General features: G+C 49.1%; 1 protein-coding gene across 9 annotated transcripts in view; it reads left to right on the plus strand.

The window, feature by feature from the left end:
* LOC8029528 (ankyrin-3) overlaps positions 1 to 19,919 on the plus strand; it is a 225,125-nt gene that overhangs the window by 60,475 nt on the left and 144,731 nt on the right. For 6 of the 9 annotated variants that reach the window (XM_042292348.1, XM_042292350.1, XM_042292351.1 and 3 more), the window contains exon 1: positions 10,712 to 11,149. The exons of the other annotated variants lie outside the window; for them this stretch is intronic. In XM_042292348.1, coding sequence (XP_042148282.1) covers positions 10,958 to 11,149 — 192 coding nt within the window. In that variant the 5' untranslated portion in view covers positions 10,712 to 10,957. Of the gene's footprint in view, positions 1 to 10,711; positions 11,150 to 19,919 lie in introns of those variants that run through there. 9 annotated transcript variants of the gene reach the window in all.

A 19,919-nucleotide genomic window follows, 5' to 3' on the forward strand; every position in this document is an offset into this window, starting at 1 on the left:
CGAATAAGTGAATACTTATACGTATAGTAGATGACAGGTTAAGCACCCAGTAACTACTCCACTAGAACGCAGTCGTTGCCTTCCACCGTGCGACGGAGTATCATCAAAGGCAGAAAGCTCACACTCAAAGCGGAACATCTATTGGGTTCTTAAGCTTCTACCGACTGTATGAATAAGCGGAGTGATGTGATTTCTGCGCCGTTTGCGCCAAACTTCGCCAAAGGGCTTACCCCACCATATCCTGCTGCATTTAGCCAAAATGTGAAGATTGTGCGCCGACATTGCGCCAAAACTTGATTTTATTTTATGAATACTGAATATAGCGGCCCCCCTACACGTTCAAATCGTTATGCTAGGCTTGTGGAAATGTTCGCTACTTTCGATTATCTATGCTGCAAATAACGTACTACATATTCGCTTTGACCGCTCTCTCTAACACTGAGAATACTCTGAATTTTCGCAATATCAAGGTCATGTTTGCAGTCTCCCCCGGCGGGTGAGTTAGCTTTGTTGAGTGCGCTTCTCACCGCTTTCTTGTGCAAAGTGGTGAAACAACCGCGAAGTAAGCATTGTGATTTTGCTTACCTTGCTTCGCCGCAGTGCGCCCACGTGCTAAAAAGAAAGCTCTCCCCTAAAGCGGGATATGTTAAACACGCAGGCGTCGGGTATATTAAAACGAAAAATGGAGAGAACTTCGTGATCGAGTATTAATGTAGCAACTCTAATTTGCAGTAAAAATTCTGAATCAAACAGCTGCTATTAATAATGATAGACTGCGATGTTCTCGCGAGCGATTAACTTTTTTTTTTCAAATTTTATAGTTAGCAAGGATACTTGCAAGAAACTTAATACGAACTGCTCTATAGCTTTATTTTTAATTTGAACTATCTTGTTTAGTTACCATTTTATATAGGTATTACGTGTCCGAGAAACAGTAAATAAAATGAATTAAAACTAAATTAGATGAAGCAGTGAAAGGAGGCTTAAGGATAAGCTTAACCAGTTTGGCTGGATTGTTTTTAAACAGTATATTTATCATTCACATGCCGGATTTTGTCATCATGGAGTTCTACGTATACAACGTCATTGATGTTTATAATCCAGTGACTTTTTTTTTAATCTGAATTAGTTAGTTTAGTTTTATTGCAATTTTTAGAATTCTAACGAAACATCACTTTGTGCTCAAGATTACTCTTTTTTAAAGTTATTTTAGATGAATATACTATTTGGGTTACATTTTATTTTATACCTAAAATAACTATTCACACTCTATACTGTTTTTCATGAGCCATCATCTTGTTACCATGCCTATATGGTGTTTCTGTGTGCAACCAAACAGCTATTTTTGTACTTGAGGGAATCAAACCTGCCGTGCAGAATTGGCGCTAACAAAAGGTTGCACATAAGTGTGCCTTAGTTAAATCGGCCAACACGAGGATCTTAACATATAATATTCGCGGTGGTATGAATGAAGTGTCTGCATGTGGTCCGAAGGTACTTTTTTCTGCTCCAAAATGGAGTTGTGGCTGCTCCAAACGGTGCTCCAAAACGACTTGGGCCAATCCCATCACTGTGAGCGCAGCTGGCAACCTATGCGGAGAGCAAGTTCGTCTGCTTGTTGCGCAGAGGTTGCGCGATGACGTCAGAACGACGCGGAGTTCTGATTGGCTCTGAAGGAATAGTGGGTAGATCTCAATGCTAGACGCCTTGAGGTCTACCCACTATTTTTTTCAATCGGCCAATAAAAGCTCGGCGTTTGGAAATCATCTCACCCCTGTGCAAGGAGCAGACGAACTAGCGCTCCGCAGAGACAACCAACGAACGGACGGATTTTTTTCGGTTGCTCACCTGATGCCCATAGTGGGTGCTGGATGTGTGAAAGTACTAATTAAGTCTACCATTCGGTCGACCGCCGAAATCGACTGTTCGTGCGTTTCGGTGTCCGGCAGTGCTGTTGGGCTACAAACAAGCTTCGTTCGGGTCGCGGCGGTCGTCGGCGCGTCCCTCGCCGTCACCCGCGGCTGTCGGGATCGACCGTCGCGGCAGGGCTGCCAATTAACTCTTTCGGCTCCCTTTTTCGAGAACAATGGCCATTGTTACCCTGGAGGGAACCTCGCTGCCTCCTGCGTCGGTGTGACCCGAGGCGACGTCCGTGTTCACGATTGGTTAATTGTCTTCTCGTGGTACTCTAATGATGCATAATTCCGCGCATCGATGTCATAATACTATCAGAGAGATTTTTTTGCGCAAGCTCTGTGTCCCAAACTGCTGGATAACCGTCTCGCTAATACCTGAGTGGTTTTTCGCAGCGTCCAAGGGGGGGGGGGGGGGGGGGGGGGGGCACTATAGTTACTGACAATTTAAGAAACGGTGACCGTGGCGTCTCTCGACTGTCTGATTAGCGTTCCACAGCCAATGGGTTTGGAGCATTAACCACTAGGAACGCTATAAAAACCACTCACGAAACAAGGAGCATGAACATAATAAACCACGCCCCGCGTTTCTTAAACTTGTCGGTGACCAGAGTCGCCGACTGCTCAACGACGCATCATTACATGCCGAGCATCGACCATCTCATTATAACGTGGCAGCCAATGAGATCGCAACGTCGGTCGGTATAAACAGTCAGGAACCAATCACGAACAACAAAGATCCTTGTAATTAGCTATTAGCCACAACGATGTTCTTAAGTGAATAATGACTATACGCGCTCTTGTTGTCCCAAGGCTGAAATGGAGCTGATTCGTGTCTCTATTTTTATAATAACAAGCTGTCTATCGTTATCTGTCATGTTATGTCAGGTATTAGGAATGACTCTTCGTGAGATTGGTCTCTGAGGAGCAAACAGGTGCAGTGCTGCCGGACCACTTGAGCAAAACGTTTGGCACAAAGCGAAGTAGTAGTTTTTGTTAAACAGACGAAAACAAAGGGAAGACAGATCACGAGAGCTAGAAGACACAATGGCAATAGAAGAAAAATACCAGAAAGCTGGAAAAAAAGATAACGGTTTTGTGTGTGTGTGTGCGCGCGTGTGTGTGTGTGTGTGTGCGCGTGTGTGTGTGTGTGCGTGTGTGTTTGTGTTTGTGTTTGTTTCGCGACGAATGCTTGCACGATTTATGTTCTCATTGTCTTTTTTTTTTAGTTTTGAAATTGTGTTGTAGCGTCCGCTTTACATTTTTCATTGAAAGTGGGAAGCAGCGGAAGTGACTAATAGTCGAATTTCCGAGTGGCTGCTAGCCGCTGCTGGACTGCTTTCATCGGATGGCCGCTTTCTCGGTCACGGTCGCTAGCTCGGCGTTGTAAGCTCATCGCTAAGGGCGCGGCTCAGCGAGAGCAAGAGCCGCGTGACAACGGCGGGCGTCGGGCTGCGTCGCCGTTCATATATACGTGCAACACATTCATTGACTGGAGGCAAAATGCCCTGGAGAAAGGACACGTTTGGAAAGAAAACTTTTGCGAATAACCGCGGGTATTCACCCTAATTATATATTTATCATTTTTGTGTGTGGAACCGGTTTTCGCACTCTCGTTCAAATTGACCCAACTTGAATCTGTCGTTCCCAAGTCGCTCTTACAGGTGTGTGGATTCTCAAATATATCGAAAACATTATTTCGTTATTCATTCGCTTTCACATCCACGCGCTGGTCAACGTGTACTTTAATTATTAGATGAATTTCCCCTTTTTTGTATTTCACCGAAAAATATTATATTTGCCGCTCGGCGACGGTTCTATCATGATGGGGTTATGGCCGCGATGTTAAAATCGTCCACTCTGTTGCATTGCTCCTGCGTCGCGCCTTTTTCGCTCGTGTCCGCCAGCTTAACCCGTTCTTGATGATGAGCGCCATCAAGCTCAGTGAACCCACCGACGCAACTATTAAAATTAACTTGTTACATGTATTTTTACGTCGTGGGTAGTCGGTCTGATGTCTCACTGTGGATAAGAAATCTAACCTGTAAAGTACGATACCGCTGCTGGCCTTAGGCCTTTAACGCTCACCACGCGGTAGCGATATAACACATCCGCATGCCGGTACGGTGCCCACCCAGGTCGACTCCAGGTTCAGTGTTCTGTGGCTCGATGCTCGCTCCGCATGCTCTGAGCTACGCTGTGCTAACACACTCGACAACTTCACTTCCTTTTTTTTTTCTCTCTCTGCTTCTTTATCATGGCCATTGGACTACCCCGCTATGAGAATTTTCATTCTCAACAGGAAGAGCGGGGAAAAAAGAAATCCTGCTGCCCTCATTCGGTGGTCGGTTATCAAATGGTCGCCATCTTCGATGGCCTCTCCGTTTGTCTCTTCTCAGTCACCGGCACTGAAGCCCACGCGACATTTCACCTCGTCCCAAAAAGACACCATCCTGTCTCATTCGGCAGAGACACTTAAGACTGCTTACGTGTAGGAATGCTTTCACATTCCTACACGAAGCGCATTTCTACAAGCTGCGCGCCATGTCTTCCTTTTTCTGATGGCACTCCTGCGGTGACATCCCGCTCCCCCACTGCGCAGGCGCGGCGAACCGCGCTGGATCCACTGCGGCTTTCGCGACGAAGCATCCGCGCTGCTGTGCTTTTCTTTGTGTTTCTGAGGCGCGTGCTTGATGACGTATTGGTGTGACCATCTTTCAGGCTTAAAACCGCCGTTTTTTTCGCGTAATCGGTCAAGTTCATCTCCAATATACCCTCGCCGAGCCCAGCCCTCTTTCGTTCCTCTCCACACCGCGACGTGTCGACGCAAAGAAGATCCTCCCGTCAAGCACCATCGTCACCTGCTCCGGTGTTGGACGTGCTCCATCGACGGGCGTTTGTTCCGCCCACCGACGTCGCCCGTTGACGTGCGTGCTCGACGACGCCACACTCCGCGTAATTGGGGCGCACCGAGATTGCTCTAAGCTTCGCAAACACCGCTCTCAGCGCCGGGGGCCTCTCAAAAAACCCTGCCAAAGCGACGAGGGGAGAGGCATAGCTGCAGCCCTGCCCCGCGTGACATGCACCCGCGCGATAAGAGCGTGCGAGCAGCGCGAGCTTCTGATTACGGGTTCCCGAACGCGGCCACAGTCCGTGCATCGTTCTGCAACACTGTAGTTCTACCGCAAAATAACTGTATTCTTTTAATCACCGCGCAATTTAGACGCGGGTACTTGTTTTCTTTATTGGTAGGCAGGTCGGGGCCAAGAAGGAAGTTCGTGTTTCCGTTGTTTGTGGGAGCTGGCTATAGTATAATTATACCGCTGCAGAGTTGGAGGGCTGGGGAATACAGGACCTGCGAGTATGATCCAACATAGCGCGTAGCTTGAATACTGGCGTATTGTTATTAAGGTTTTTTTTTTTATTATTATTATGATCCGCTTCGAACATTCCATTACAGCGGGATAGGAACATCGCCGTGCCTTTTATTTATTTGGAAATAAAACACTTTTCTCCAAAATGTTGTAAATACGTTGCGCGAAAAAAAGAAAATCCGCCTGGTTTTGGCATTGAATGAGGGAGCTCTCCATTTCCACTGGAACGCCGCAAACTCCTGATGCCGCAAAACTCGTGACTTGCGGAGCATTAAAAAGACCTCGGGATTTGCCACGCCCTAAACTTTTTTTTTTTTTTTTTTTTGTGGATGTAGTTGAACTTAACAAACTTAAGAATTTAACTAACATGTGTTAGGGGGAACAAAAGGAAAGTGATACAATAATGCTGTTTGTTGCAGTCTTATTTCTAGCTCTATGGAAATGTCCATACAAGAATTACACTTCGATAAAGTTTTACACATTTTTTCAATAAATTAAGTATTTATACCAAGCTTTTCTTAAAAAAAGAAAAAAAAAAACGGTCCTGTCCTACCAAATTTCCCGAAACGTACTTTTTTTTTCTGTACGCTTATTAGTTTTGAAGACATAAATCTATTGTATATTCTGCCTGATGTGACGCTTAAATTTATAAAAAAAGAAAAAAAAACTCGTGTTGAATCATATTTTGTTTTTTAGAAAGTATTTCTACAACCCTCCGTGCTTTCTTCTTTTCAATACAACTTCAGTGACTTACAAAACGCGCAGGGATCCGTACCATTGGAAAAAGTAAAAAAAAAAAAAAAAAAAAACGGAGAGATGGATATGGAGTTGCCGGAAAGATGGGAAAGAGAAGGAAGATGTGGAGAAGGACCGCGGAGAGGATCAAAGTGAGTGGGAAGAGGAGGACGACTGGAAAGGGACCCTCGCACTCTCGGCTGTCCAGACTGTTCCGGAAGACGGAGGAGGAGCAAGCAGACGACGCTGAGGTCATGATGCTTTGTACGGAGAAATGTAACGTCAACGATGGAGATATTCACTCGCGAAAATACATACGCAAAGGGTCCGCTGGTGTTGTTCCGAACCTCCCCAAAAGGGCCTTCCTGACTTCCGCCATGCATACATTTCTGTGAATACGATTAATACTTATCGTTTTGTAGAATGTTGTATCGTAGTATGCACTATTGTAGTATAATCACGCTCTTCGCTCAGTGACTCGTTGTTATGCGTCGAATCCCCGGTCTTCCGAGCACAGCACGCTTCAATCTCAGCGCGGGCATGGGTGCACAATGCGGGACGCCGTCCCCATTTTCGTCAGCCCGCCCGCCCGCCCCTTTCAGTAGTCGTCGAGTGCCGCGTCCGGGACGGTCCCCCGAATTCGAGAGCGTAGTCGCGCCACGGGTGTCCCCATGGCAACGCGTCGTGTTGCGACCCGCGGCCCGGCGCCGGAGCGGGACCCGTACAGGAAAGACGCGCTTCCCGTTTGGGGAGGAACAGGGTGCCGACGTCGGGAGCAGCAGCCCCGGGAGTCGCCGTCGCCATGGCCGTGGACCGGACGGACGACGTCGGCGTGTCCGGAGCCCAGAAGGCACCCGCGAGGCCCAGGACGCTCTGGCAGGTAGGCGTCGCTAGGAAGGGAGGCGTCGCGGGGGCCTGCAGTTCGCGGTCGGTGCCACGTGCCCCGGGTCGAAAGTTTAGGGAGTGGGAATGGAAGATGACGTCACGGGGGAACGCCGTGGACGCGCCTGGGTCGCTTGGATTCCGCGAGGAGTTGCATACCGGCGCTGGGTATTAGCGATCCCGTACCGAATATTTTAAACGACTTTAGTGGGGGGTCTTAGTCGATCGTTCCGATTGCTCCGATAACGGTAAATATCCGACGCATAGCTGATGCCTTTGTGCATCGAATCGTTATCGGGTATCGTTCTCGGGCGTATCGGAGCGGTCTATGCTAAAACTGTCTGCTGTTAAAGGCTCGATAATTTGCGAAGTTTGCAAAATGTTGAGTTTCGGGATTGTTTTTTGCAATCATGCACATTTAAAAAAATAATACCTCGTGAAAATTAAGTCGTTTCCAGCAGAGAAAAGAGAAAAGAAAAAGCGATCCTGTTTTAAACTGAATTCTGCGAATATTTGGGAACGAGCCGGTGGCATAGAGGAGTGAGAATTAATCCGTACGTCGCCAGGAAGTGAGGACCGATAGCTTGCCTCACTAGCGAATCGTGTCACTTCCTGGTTAAAACTCAAACACTCGCAAAATGACCGTTTCGATCTAAATGACGTGGGGTCGTGTGTCGCTACCGCGTGACTCACGCTAAAAACCCTGGGCAAGCAGTCGTACCGCTCTGGCTAAATTTTTCATCTACGATGGAGGCACCGTGTACGCTGGCTAAGCGTACATGAGGTACAATTTTTTTGCACGCATTAAAACATCAACACCTGATATTTGCACGAAAAATAGACCGAACTCCGTTTGGAGTGACAAGTACACCCAAAGATGATGTTTTCTCGGGATTCGATTAGTCGTGCATGGTACGGTCGTGCCGTACATATGTGAACGTGGCGTGTATACAGCGGATATATGTGTATATACCGCGCAGTGGCAGCGCTATGTACTGCTTAAATATTCGCCTTCGGGAATATCCGGGCCGCGTTGTTTCGAGCGATGTATAGTATATACGCGTGGTCCTCGCGACGGTCCTCTGGCACTGAGCGTTCGCGACGCGCATGTCACGACGTGGGGCGCAGCGGGACGTCCGAGTTTAAGCGGCAACGCCAGACTGTTTTTTTTGTTTTTTTTTTTTTCCCATTGACGGTTTTGACAGAATTCCGCTCCACTGCACTCCGTGCCGCAGCAGGACTTTTCCTTTGACCTGACTGTCGACCGCCTTCCCTATACCGCATCCGCCCTTCTTTTATAAACACTCACTCTAACTGTGCATGCCTTATGCATCCCCCCCCAACACACACACATACGGAAACACACATACACGCGCACGCACGCACGCGCGCACACATACACGCACACACACACACACTTTGTTTCGCCGTCCCCCCGCAATATATACACGTTTCCGCAGTATGCAGCACATATTAAAGAGTTTCCGAGGCGTCCCGACGCATGCGCAAAAGTTCTGCGCATGCGAAGTGCGACGCCCCAAGTCTCCCTTTCCTAAAACTTTTTAATAAGAAGCCAGATCTTTTTTTAGTAGCGTTGCATTTATTTAAAGTCACGCAATGATCGAAGGCAGACGAACTTGGCTGCCGTTTTATCATGAAGGGAAGGCGAGGTGGGGAAGCGGAGGGGGAGAGGGGGAGGAGGGTAGAATTGAGTATTTTGTCTAAAGAAAACAAAGGAGCTCTCCTTGGGAAGATATGTGCACGCTTAACAAGAAATGTAGTGTGCATCTCGATATACAAAACGGCGTGTGTCTGAGGTGTGCGAAGATCATGTTTACGTTTAATGTAGCGTCGGAATAGTGCACACCACGTCTTGTGCTGCCGTTTGTATTGCTACGTTGTTCGCAACGTCCTTGTCTAGATCAATTTGAAATCGCTTGCTACACCGATCAATGGTAGTAAAAGTATATATGCACGTGTATGCGTATGTCAATTGCCGCTTAAGCATCACCTGCTTCGGTCTTCGCGGTCGGCGGCCTTGCGAGCGAGCAACGCGGAATTTCCTTCGCAAACTGGCGATGTGTCGCCAGTTCCGCTCTCCACATGTTTACCTCGCTCGCTCGTACACCGTCGCGTGATGGCGGGTATTATTCGTGCAAAGGACGGCTTTTTCTTGCTCTGCGTGCCGAAAGTTGCGTAAGACCGTCGCGGCCATTTCCGCTGCTTTTCTCGGATCCACTAACGTAGACGTTACGCGAAGCAGGCCTTGTTTTCTAGGTGGTGTTGGCTGTGGACGCATATGCGCGGCTGCGTGCGATATTTCGCAGAAGAGAGCTATACCGCGTGTTCAGATCGTGTTGCGCTGCTCAGTAAACAGAGATGGCAGCGCCCCGAAGACGATTATGCTGAGCGCAAGTTCGTTTGCTTTTTTTGCAGGGGTTGTGGTGACGTTAGAACACCGAGCTCCGATTGGCTCTGATTGAAGGATAGTGGGTAGACAGAACTCAGGGCAGCTTGTTTTGAGGTCTACCCACTATCCCTCAATGAGAGCTTGGGTGTTCTGACGTCACCAGAACCTCTTCAAAAGAAGCAGACGAACTTGCGCTCCTCATTGGAATGGTCTATCCTACGTCGAGCCATGTCCCATTTTCGTCTTGGAGTATCGAGGTTCCGAAGAAAAGACAACAGCGAGGGGCAAAATCAAGTTTTAAATATAGTATACCGGCACCATGCCGTTTTATCAGGAATGAGAATCAGACGTCCGCGGTTATATGGTTCTTGCTGGATTCGTTCCAACTTTTTCATTTTTTCTTTTCTCATTCGTTTCCGGGTTTGCTGGAAGCATTTGAAATGAAGAATGATAACTCTCTCTTCCTGTTATCGGTGTGACTAGTTTTCACCTCACGTGCGTCCAACGAAATCTCAAGACCGCCTCTGCTACAGTCGTAGTCTAGCTTTCCGACGAACCACCACTAGATGGACTTTAATTATTTTCCCACCGGCTGCCACTCTTTTCATTATTCATTATCCTACATATGAATTGCGATCAAACACTTTTGAAAATATAGTCGGTGACAGGTCACGAACCCAGTAGGTGCTCCGCCTCGAGCGCAAGCCTTCTGCCTTTGGTAACACTTCGCCGCCCGCACAGCCAAAGCCCGGCGACCTTCCCAGACCTTTGTTCGTCTTCCAGGCGATGTCCTGCAATTCTTGAAGCTCGAGTGCCGCTCAAAACACCTCGCACGACTCATTGCTTTTGCGCCATAAGTCTGCCGAATCATCTCGAAGGTTTCTGCTCCAAATTTGCCGAGTTTGACGCGGAACTCATGTTCGCTCTTACTTACCTCTGATTTTCAGCTCATGGTGAAATCGCCGATGTGCTCGGGCATGTATATCCAGAAAAAAACTAGTATAGCGCATCTCCAGATGTTCGCAGAACAACGCCCTTTGGAGTATAATGGCATATGAAGGTCACTTTCTTCGACAGCTGTGCGCTCATCACCGTGCTGCCCCCTCTTTTTACGCTGCTACGAAGCTAGTCTCTAAACTTTTGATCGCACCTCGTACTCCTGTACGTAGACGACGTAAAGACGCTTCCTCCGATCAGCGAGCGGCACGGTTCACGAGACCGAAGCGACTGCTCGATACTCCCCGTGCCGCTAGAATCCCATCGGTCTCGGCCGTGCACGCTGCGACCCTGCGGCAGAGTACGTCCAAGGGCGCCCGTGCCAACAATGAGCCTCGACTGCTTATCGCCCCTACCTACCTCTCGGCTCGGCGCGACGCAACCTGCGTTCAAGACGGCTCTTTCGTAGCGCTGCGAGCCGCTGCCGTCCCGTCGTTGCAGTACTCCTCGGACCGTCTTCTCCATACCAGCAAGTCTGGTCACCTTCCGCTGCCATCGTTTGCACCAGGACTCGAGGATTTGGAACTTCAAGCCTCTGGATTCCGGCGCCGTTTGCCTTCTGTGTGACACTGAGTGGCTAGACTCAATCGGTGCGGTCATTGGCTTAGATACACCGGCGGTGAGTGCCGTGTTCTCTGGTAACTTGGATGAGCGCTGCAGAGAAGACGTCCACTGCGGCGACCGTCTGGACTCGAGGGAGTAGCGCCCGGCTCCTGGCGCAGCTGCTCTACTGGGTCTGCCAGTACGGAGACCCGTCCGACCCTACCCTGTACAGGGTCGTCCGTTGGACACTGCTAGGCATCTGGGCGCTTCTCCGTCGGCCGCCGTCAGCTGCTATGGTGAGCGCTCTCACTGTGAATGCCACACGAGGGCAATTATCGTCGCACCTGGTACAGTGCTGGGCGAGGGCGTTTAAGAAGGCGAGGGTAGCGAAATTGTGTTTGAACAACGTTCGTATACATTTCGTTTGAAACAAATCTTGAGACTTGGGCTGTATATCGGCGGAAACAAAAATGAATCACTAAAAAAAACGCGCAGCACTTGTTGTTTACATATGTTGATGTTGTAGGGATATATTGTGCGGCCCTTAGATTATTATTTTACTTCGCTTTAAATGGGGGACTACACTAAGGCAGCGTGTTATTTGCGGGTGGAAATTTGTGTTGGAATGGAAACCACTGTATATACATTATGCTGTCCGTCAGTGTTGTATCCAGTAGGGCTACACCAGCGGGCCAGATATTCCAGATGTAAAGGTTTTGAACAGCATTCTCGGGATAACACCGGCCACATGTCATAATTGTGTCAGCGTATAAGCTTTTCCACGGCGCACGGCGATAAGAACATCTTCGTATCAATCCCTCTCGATTAACAGTGTCGTGACGCAAAACTCTTACGCGATATCCGAAGCCGGGTTTACGGTTTGCGTCGCGCACCGCCCCGCCTCGATATCGCCCTCAGCCACCACCAGCAGCGCGTTCCAGCGAGTCGGAGGCAGGCATCACGCGGCGGCGTACACTGTAAACGTTTCGCTCCCTCTCATCAAGGTCGGACAGTTGCAGGATACGCACAGACGGCGAATGTGTGCCGGCAAAAAAAAACATCTCGAATGAGCGACTGCGCGCTCTGTTCCGTGCGTCGCGTTTCCTATATGAAGAGAAAGCGCGTTTTTATATGTGGTCACGGTCCGCCGGCTGCTTCCTGCGTCGGTCGCTCGGTCTCGCGCTGCCGTTACCGACGCGTGCCCAAGGTCGTGAGCGAGTTTCCGCAACCTAGATTACCCTGTCAAAGCTGGCGACGACGCGACGCGTTGACCGCCCGCCGGCTGGTGTACCGTCGCGCGTTGATTGGCACTCGGAATCATCGCCATAAACCATCACAGTCGACGCCGAAGGGCGACCTGTGAAGCGTGTATAAAGTATAGTTACGAACGGGACGCCATAAGGATTGCGCGCAAATGTAAGAGACTTCGCTTTTCGTGCCCCTAAACTAGCTAATTTGCTTAATTAGATTTCTTCATTTACTTTGGAATATATTTGGCTGATTTATCTCAATGAATTGCTTGTTCGGTTTATAAAATATATGTGATGCGCGAATGATATCACACTTATCTATAGCAGCGGGTGTGCTCGCTAGTGACTTTGAGCTATCGTCGAGTTTAATTCGGTTCCTTTGTGTCCGACTACGGCTATGCTTACCTTTGGTTCACGTAAATATGACCCGGTGCTATCACGAATAAGTTTGCTTTTGCATTCAAGTTCACTGTGGTTTTGCGTGTACATGTTTGTTTATTGTCATCGTTCGCGCTTTAGTTGCCTATATCGGCGATTTACTCCCCTTGAGCAAAATATGAGTAATGAGATCAATATCCAGTTTTCGGTTCGCTGTGTTCTGGCACTAAACGCGTCATGCAGCAGTTGTGGATGGCTATCGAACGGCTTTGTTATTGATCGAACCCGTTCGATGGAAAGAAAATCGAGAAGGTCGCTTGATATTTTTTTTTTTTTTTTTTTTCTGAATAATGGTTGTCAGATTACGAGTCTTTGTCACGAAGAATTTAAATTTCGAACCGCTTACTTCTCGATGTATGCATGAATGTCTTAACCATAGAGAGATCAAAACAAGTGAAACTGAAAGCATAGAAAGATATTATATGCTCAGGGCTAAATAGGACCTCGGAGCCGTGTGTGGATAATTGGAAGAGATAGTAGGCCACTGAATAGATTTTCCGGTCCAGCACACGCGAGTTCGCCACCTTTGAAAAGCTGTGTGATAGGAGAAAAGTGGTTGCACGTGTCTCACGTACATATCGACGGACATTTTTGTGGGTGGAGGTATTTTAATAAAACGGCGTGGTAAATATAACATACTTCGCAAAAAAAAAAAAAAAAAAATGTTGCGTCGTGGTGTGTAGAGATACGAGTGCTCGCGTGAACAAGCAAATTTTGAGTCCAACGAACTGTATCTATTATAGCGTCGCACACGACCGCTGAGAGTATCGCTCTTATCTCTTTCGTACATTCGTCCAGCATAGCATACTTCGTTTGATACTTACCGTGATTTACGGTATACAGGTGAACAGGTTCATTCTACCGAAACGCTTTGCGGAAGGATAGCGATGTATGGTCCTGTTTTCTGCTAAAAAGCTCATCGCAGTCCATATCGTGCCAAAACTTTGGACTATTGCAGCGAGCGGTATGACCCCGTTAGGAATGCACGCCGATCAGGAATTGATTGGACAATGTGGAGTTTCGTTTTGCAACTCACACCCGCTTGGGGTGTGCGCGCTTCGCAGTCATGCTTCGAAGTGCCGGCGGCACCATTTCCCGATTCCTCGGGTTCCACCAAAATTCATATACACGACGAATAATCTATCCGATCGAATTTCCACGGCGATGCTTCCTCTCCCTCGCGCGTGGACGGGTATACCTCGGCCGCACGCGAGGCACTCCCGCACGTGTTGCACGGACATTGGTCCACCCTCCTCTGCCCGAGGGCGAAGAAGCCGAGCTCTATGACTGCTGCTGCGGCGGCGGCGGCGTCGCACCGGTGGCCCACGTCGTGACGGAACGCGGACTCGATTCCCCGAGACCCAGCTGTGCGGATCCGCGAGCGCGTACACGCGGCCTCGAAATTTCCGGAGCACGGAGTGGGACTGCCGTCGCCGGCACAGCTGTCTCCGCACCGCGCGGGCGCCGGTGCTTGGCGCGTGGCTCGGCGAGCCCGGGACGTCGCTTCGTGGTACTCCCATGAGACGGACATCGGGCGCGGATCCACCGGGAGGAAAGGTCCGCAAGTCGTGCTGGCGAAAGCTGACCGGTTGTCTCCGCCGACACGCCAAGAAGGAGCCTCCTTTCGATCCTGCGCGGTTTTGGGCGAACACAACTTCGGTATTTATACTTCCCCTACTTCCGCGTCCAACTCTTCTCTCCTCTTGGAGCTATTGCTGGCGGATTGAGACGAGTCTACCCCTCCCTTCACCCTCCCAACTTTCGCTGCTGTCATGAACGAGGGTGAAACGATGTGTTGTTTTCTTACAAGTGAGTGGTGTTAATCACGATGAAACGTTGCACGGTATAGAAAGCAGAAGAGCATCATACGATGCCCTCGTTTGCTGCGGTGGCCTAAATACGCAAGAACATAGTCTGTTTACGCGAGCTGGGTGAATCTGTGAAGCGCTGAAAGGGAAGCTGTCGCAGACGCGTACTCCTCATCACGATCATCTGGTGGAATTAACAGCACACATTCGAGAAGGGTCTTTCTCCTATTTGTGCTGTTAATTCCGCATACTCTCCACTTCTTTTTTCTTTTTTTTTTTTCATGCCCAGGTACAGTGTTTTATACATAACATTCAGCGGTAAGATTATCAACCGGTCATTACTGGCACACTGGTCATTTTTCATGTACATTTCATATCTACCGCGCGCTTTAGAGGGTCACATCCCCCGGGGGGAAGTCGGGGGATGATACGAACTATATTTTATAGCGGTACAGAATTGCACTCCAAGATCATTGAGACTGCCCCGCCATGCAGCTCATCTCGACCTCGCCTCGCGCCTTTTCTGATCTGTTGAGATTTGGGAACATTATCCTCTTCGGGCGCTTTCCCTCCAAATCTCCACATCCGCCAAGGCTGTCTTCTGCACGACAGAGATGTGCACTCTTCTTTCTCGCGTATCGATCGGACTGGGGAGCCGTGGCAGGGCGCGTCCACGGAGTACGTGTATGTTTTCTGTCTCCGACGTGTCTCTTTTTACTTGCTGGTGGCGTGGGGCTCTCGCTGGAACGGGGGCAGGGCGGCTCGGGCCACGTGGTCCGTCGTGGTACGGGCCCGACAATCTGCCGCCGCCGGCCGTCGCACGACACACCGCACTTCCCCCGGAAGGATAAGCCGTTCGTGGAACAGCGCGCCCTGGCAGGCTCCAGACCGATCGCACGTCACGCACCCTGAGAGACCGTTCGATAGCTTCCTCGGGGCACGTCTTCAGTCTCGTCCCTTTCAGTAAGCGTCGAGTTCAAGCTTGGCTCTATTAAAAAAATCCACGGTGTGCCATTCGTTTCTGATGTACGGACTGCGGCCCGTGGGTTGAGCAGCTTGCACTCCCAGGAGTTTTAGCTTGTCAAGGGTTAGCACTTCCCCGTCAAGTGTTAGCACTACGCTGCCAAAAGTTGGCACTACCATACCGAGAGCATCGAGCTTCTTGAGAAGACGTGTAGCTCTTGTCTACGGATCGCACCGCGGGCACTTCTGAAAAACGGAAATCGTCCGGTGCCTTTTATGCCGCCGTTGTGGAACTTCTCCTCGAAGGCTCAGATGCGGCGTTGGGGTGCCACAACGTTTGTGCCGGAACCACTTAAGTTTGATGCATGCATTTTCTGACTGTCGTCGATCCGTCGTGCTCTTCGGTGCCACACCGTACCTGACTTCGTCCGTCGCAGGAATACGTGTATGGGGATATGCCGACCGACCTGGTGGTAAGTGGCACGGTGACCCGTGTCTCTTTTGATGTCGCAATCAATAACTGTATTGGAACATCCTTCGCGCCTCTACAAAGTTTTCAAACTATTCTTTTCCGGCAATTCGTCATGCAAAAAAAAAAAAAAAAACGGAGAATTGAACACACACAGCTTGAAGGTTTCACTAACCATGTTTCCCGCATGGGAGACGAAACGTTTAATTAAATTGTTAATCTTGTTGGGTAAAGTCGGAGCAGTTTTTTTTATCATTATGATTCCCGGCTTTTGGAATATTTTTACACACAGGTTCGCAAGACGTGGTCCTTAGCATATATAGAGATCCCTATTGACCAAGTCACGCAATGGCTCCTTCTTCGAGTTTTTTTTTTCCCCGTGGGTTTTGTTATTCTGTTTTCTTACTTCTGGTTGTCAGGGCACGAGTGAGTTGAGGTCCCAGTGAAATGGGGATGGTTCTCTTGCTCCCGTCGGCCTGCCACATTTGCCTTGTGAGCCAGCAGGAGGTTTCTCGCTTTAACATCCATAGAGTGCACGCGTTTCTGGCCGACTCCTCATTCGTATCGCGCTCTACTTCCTGTTTCTCAAGAAGCGTGTCTTATACGCTCAGACGAGACTTACTCGCGTGATGCTGTAGTTAGTCTGTTACGTAGAAACAGTGCGTCAAATTTCTGTGGTTACGCTGGGTGGACGGGCTTGCGTTACGAAACATGTTCGACTCCGGAAACAGCGCGGAGCAACTTGCTCCCGTTGGCAGCATCTGCAGCTTCGAGGGCAGGTAATCGTGTTTCTTGCAAGACCTTTGCTCTTTAGATATAACAAAGTTTGAAACAGTCGACAGTTTTTAGGTTCTACCAGTACCGTGCGTATCTCGTGCAGTACTGATAATTGGAAAAAAAAAGCTATCTTAAATTCTTAATGTACGCTCTCTAGTTGTGCGCGCGATGTGAAGCACAAAAATCCTCAGTAATTCCGTTGTAACTGATCAGCTTCGATTAACCTTAAACTTAGTCATATATGTTTTATCAGAAGTAATAGGGTGTTTTCGTAGACCGCGTTTCCCCCTCCGCTAAGCCCTCCTCAAAAAGATGCCACTACTGCGCTTGCGCGCCGATGGCCTTGACTGTAGAGCTCCGAGTATCGTATAGCGGGTTGCGGAGAGCCGTAGCGCTACAGCAAAAACGATCTACAAAAACTCCCTTATGTCTAGGAAGCGGAGGGGATCAACCGTTGTGCGTAGCGGTTTCGGGAGTTAATCGATCCTATGATGGGCTCTCAAAAAGCTCTCGACATCAAGGTTATCTCGAGTGCATTACTCAAAATATTGATATTCAATTAAAACTCTCAGTCTGTGAGGGACATATCAAAGCTCGACGTGTGAACTCTGAGTGACCAATATTTTAATTTATTTATAGAATCGAAGGGGGCGCCTTGCATGAGTAGGCGTTTCTATTTTTGGCAATGAAGCCCGATCACGTTCCGTTGTGTTTGTTCTCCAAAGCCAAAGTGGTTTACTTTCATATTGATCTTTTGACTGTATGAAATTTTACTCAGACAAAGCTCAAAGGTAAGAAGGATAAAGCGATCGTAATATGCTTATACGAAATTATATTACAAAAGCTGGGTTTCACCGTCATACAGCAGCCGTTTCGTGTACTGCAGGGGCATAACTTTGCCGAGACATTTAGCAAATCTTCACGAAAGAGACGTCCTCAACCTTCGCCGTTTGAAAAGGCTGCTGGCTCAGATGTTTCTCACCCTCGGGGGACCCTTCTATTCCTCTGCCTCCCGTGTCCTGCTGCTAAGAGACCGCTGTCCGTGGCATTTCCCGGGCTTTGTCTCCTGTGGCATGCCTCGCCGGGTTCTTGTCTGGATGCGCCGGAAGCACTCCCGCGTAGACGGGCGCTCCGCCAGGAGCACCGCCCCTGGTCGACCCGCACCTTCTAAATGCGTCCGAAGCTTCGTCGCGTCCGTCGCGACGGCACCGCATCCTCGAGGAGCACAGTGTTTCGGGCATCTGCGGGCAGCCTGCCTCTCGGAAGAGCCGCTGAAGCGGCCTCCCAGGCATCCCGCCGAAGGCGCCGATCCCGCTGGAAGGAACCAGTGTCACCGCAGGTTGCAGAAGATAACAGCCGGACCTTTCTGGGTCTGTCGCATTGATAGATCATGATTCGGATGCCCAGAAGCTGTCTCTTGGTGAGTTGGGGGGCCTCTCGTTCCCTCCCACGCGCTCGCGTGACATGGAAGATCCATGTGCACCCTCAACGATTTGAGCGAACGTTGAGTGTGTGGGCGGCTCTGGGGTTCCGGTGGCATCGCCGTGATTCTCATCGGCACTTGTTGAATGTCAGGTATATTGCAATGGAGATGTCCCGGGTTCGATACCCGGACCAGGCGGATTTTTTCGATCGCACACCAGTCACTTAGCTGTGTTTGGAGATTTGTGTTTGTCCTTTGTCCCTCTTGTTCCCCTCCTCCAGATATTATTTTCGTCATTTTTGTCCAGCTCGCTTGCACCTTTGCATTTAATTGCATTATAATTATAATTTGTCACGTCTGGGAAACGTTAATTTCGTTGTCGTCTCACGCGGTGCAGGATTGTGTTGACTGCTCGTCTCTCGGTTCGGTATAGACCAGAATTTGCGACGTTCTAGCGCGCGGCCATATTTTGCCGACTGGGGCGCCGCCCTGCGGGCAGTTCGCGGGGACTGCGGTTTAGCAGAGGTTTTCGCCGTTTTCGGACGTGTCCAGATGAATAGTTCTTGTACACCCGGTGTTACAACCGCACACGATGAAGAAACAAACTGCACGCCCAAAGAAATCCTGCAGGCTGTGCGTACTGCGGCGTACCTACTCGATTTCCGCAGTCCCCTGCGCCCGCAAGCGCCGTCCGGTGTCGAGAGTTCGAGCGCCGATCGCGTCTGCTAGCGAGGCTAAAACAAATCTGGTCTATGTCCGATGCACCGTTGTCCATTTGTGCATTATGGCGCAGAGGGCAGAAATCTCAGCAAGTCAGAATAGAGGAAAGCAGTTATCTGTGGAAGAACCGGCTCCCGAAGAAGACCGCGTTTTCTACAGGCGGCTCATATGTCTACTCAGCAACATACAGTGTGATATTCACAACATTTTCCTGTCTCAAAACTTTCTCAAAACGATATACGTGTATCAGTGAATTCTGGCATGTCACCTACTTTAACATGCCCATTACAGATCTCAAATCTCCACTCCATCACTTCTGCGTGGTGCATGTTAAAAACCCGTCTGCTCCAGCGAAGACAACAGGCGTGATTTAAAGGTATTCCGTTGTCTAGACCGTCCACATAACGCATTCAAGTTGTTTTTTTGTTTAGATTTATAATGGGTTTGTCAAAGTAGGTGAAATGCCAGAATTCCCTGATACACGTATATTGTTTTGAGAAAGAAAGATGGTGTGCATATCACACAGTATTGTGGCCACGTGGAACACGTGGCCACGACTCCCATACTCTTCTGATATTTTATTTTCTCTCTTCTTTTAAAAACTTTCTTGTAGACTTCCCATTTTAACCATATAAGCCTAAAAGCTCTACATAAGACTTTCCTTGCAATGTCCCATATCTGAGGCAGACTTCATGGGGGGTGGTCACATACACAAAATAAACCGGTGGTCATCTCAAACCGGGTCTGGTGGAATTGGACGCTCGCGAAGGGCGCGCACGATTCTTCGTGGGTCTTCTGGCGTCTGGCGCCTTGCCACTCGCCCTCCGAAATAGCGGTTCTCCTCGCTCAGCGGCGGCGTGGATGAGGCAGCTTTCGTCGTCGGCATTCGCCGCGTGCAGCCGCCGTGTACATCTACCCCTTCGTGAAACATAGTGTCTGTTTGATCCACTGGTCACGGCGCCGCGTCACACTTGCCTTAAATATACCTATCAAGAAAAACAAATTGCACTAATCATAATGTTGGAGCCTAGCTTCCAGTCTTAAACATTCTCAAGCGACATTATGATCGAGTCCTCCTTTCCACGTTCCTCTTGAAATAATATCTACAACCCGAATGTTTTCACTTTGAAGATTTGATATTGTCTGATATTGTTCAGTGAGTGTCAGGTACTACCCCGTTTGTGTTCAACCTCCTTCCTTGCTCTTTTCAATCAGCAC

The sequence above is a fragment of the Ixodes scapularis genome, unplaced genomic scaffold, assembly GCF_016920785.2.
Source record: "Ixodes scapularis isolate PalLabHiFi unplaced genomic scaffold, ASM1692078v2 PGA_scaffold3__209_contigs__length_174095766, whole genome shotgun sequence".
Lineage (NCBI taxonomy): Eukaryota > Metazoa > Arthropoda > Arachnida > Ixodida > Ixodidae > Ixodes > Ixodes scapularis.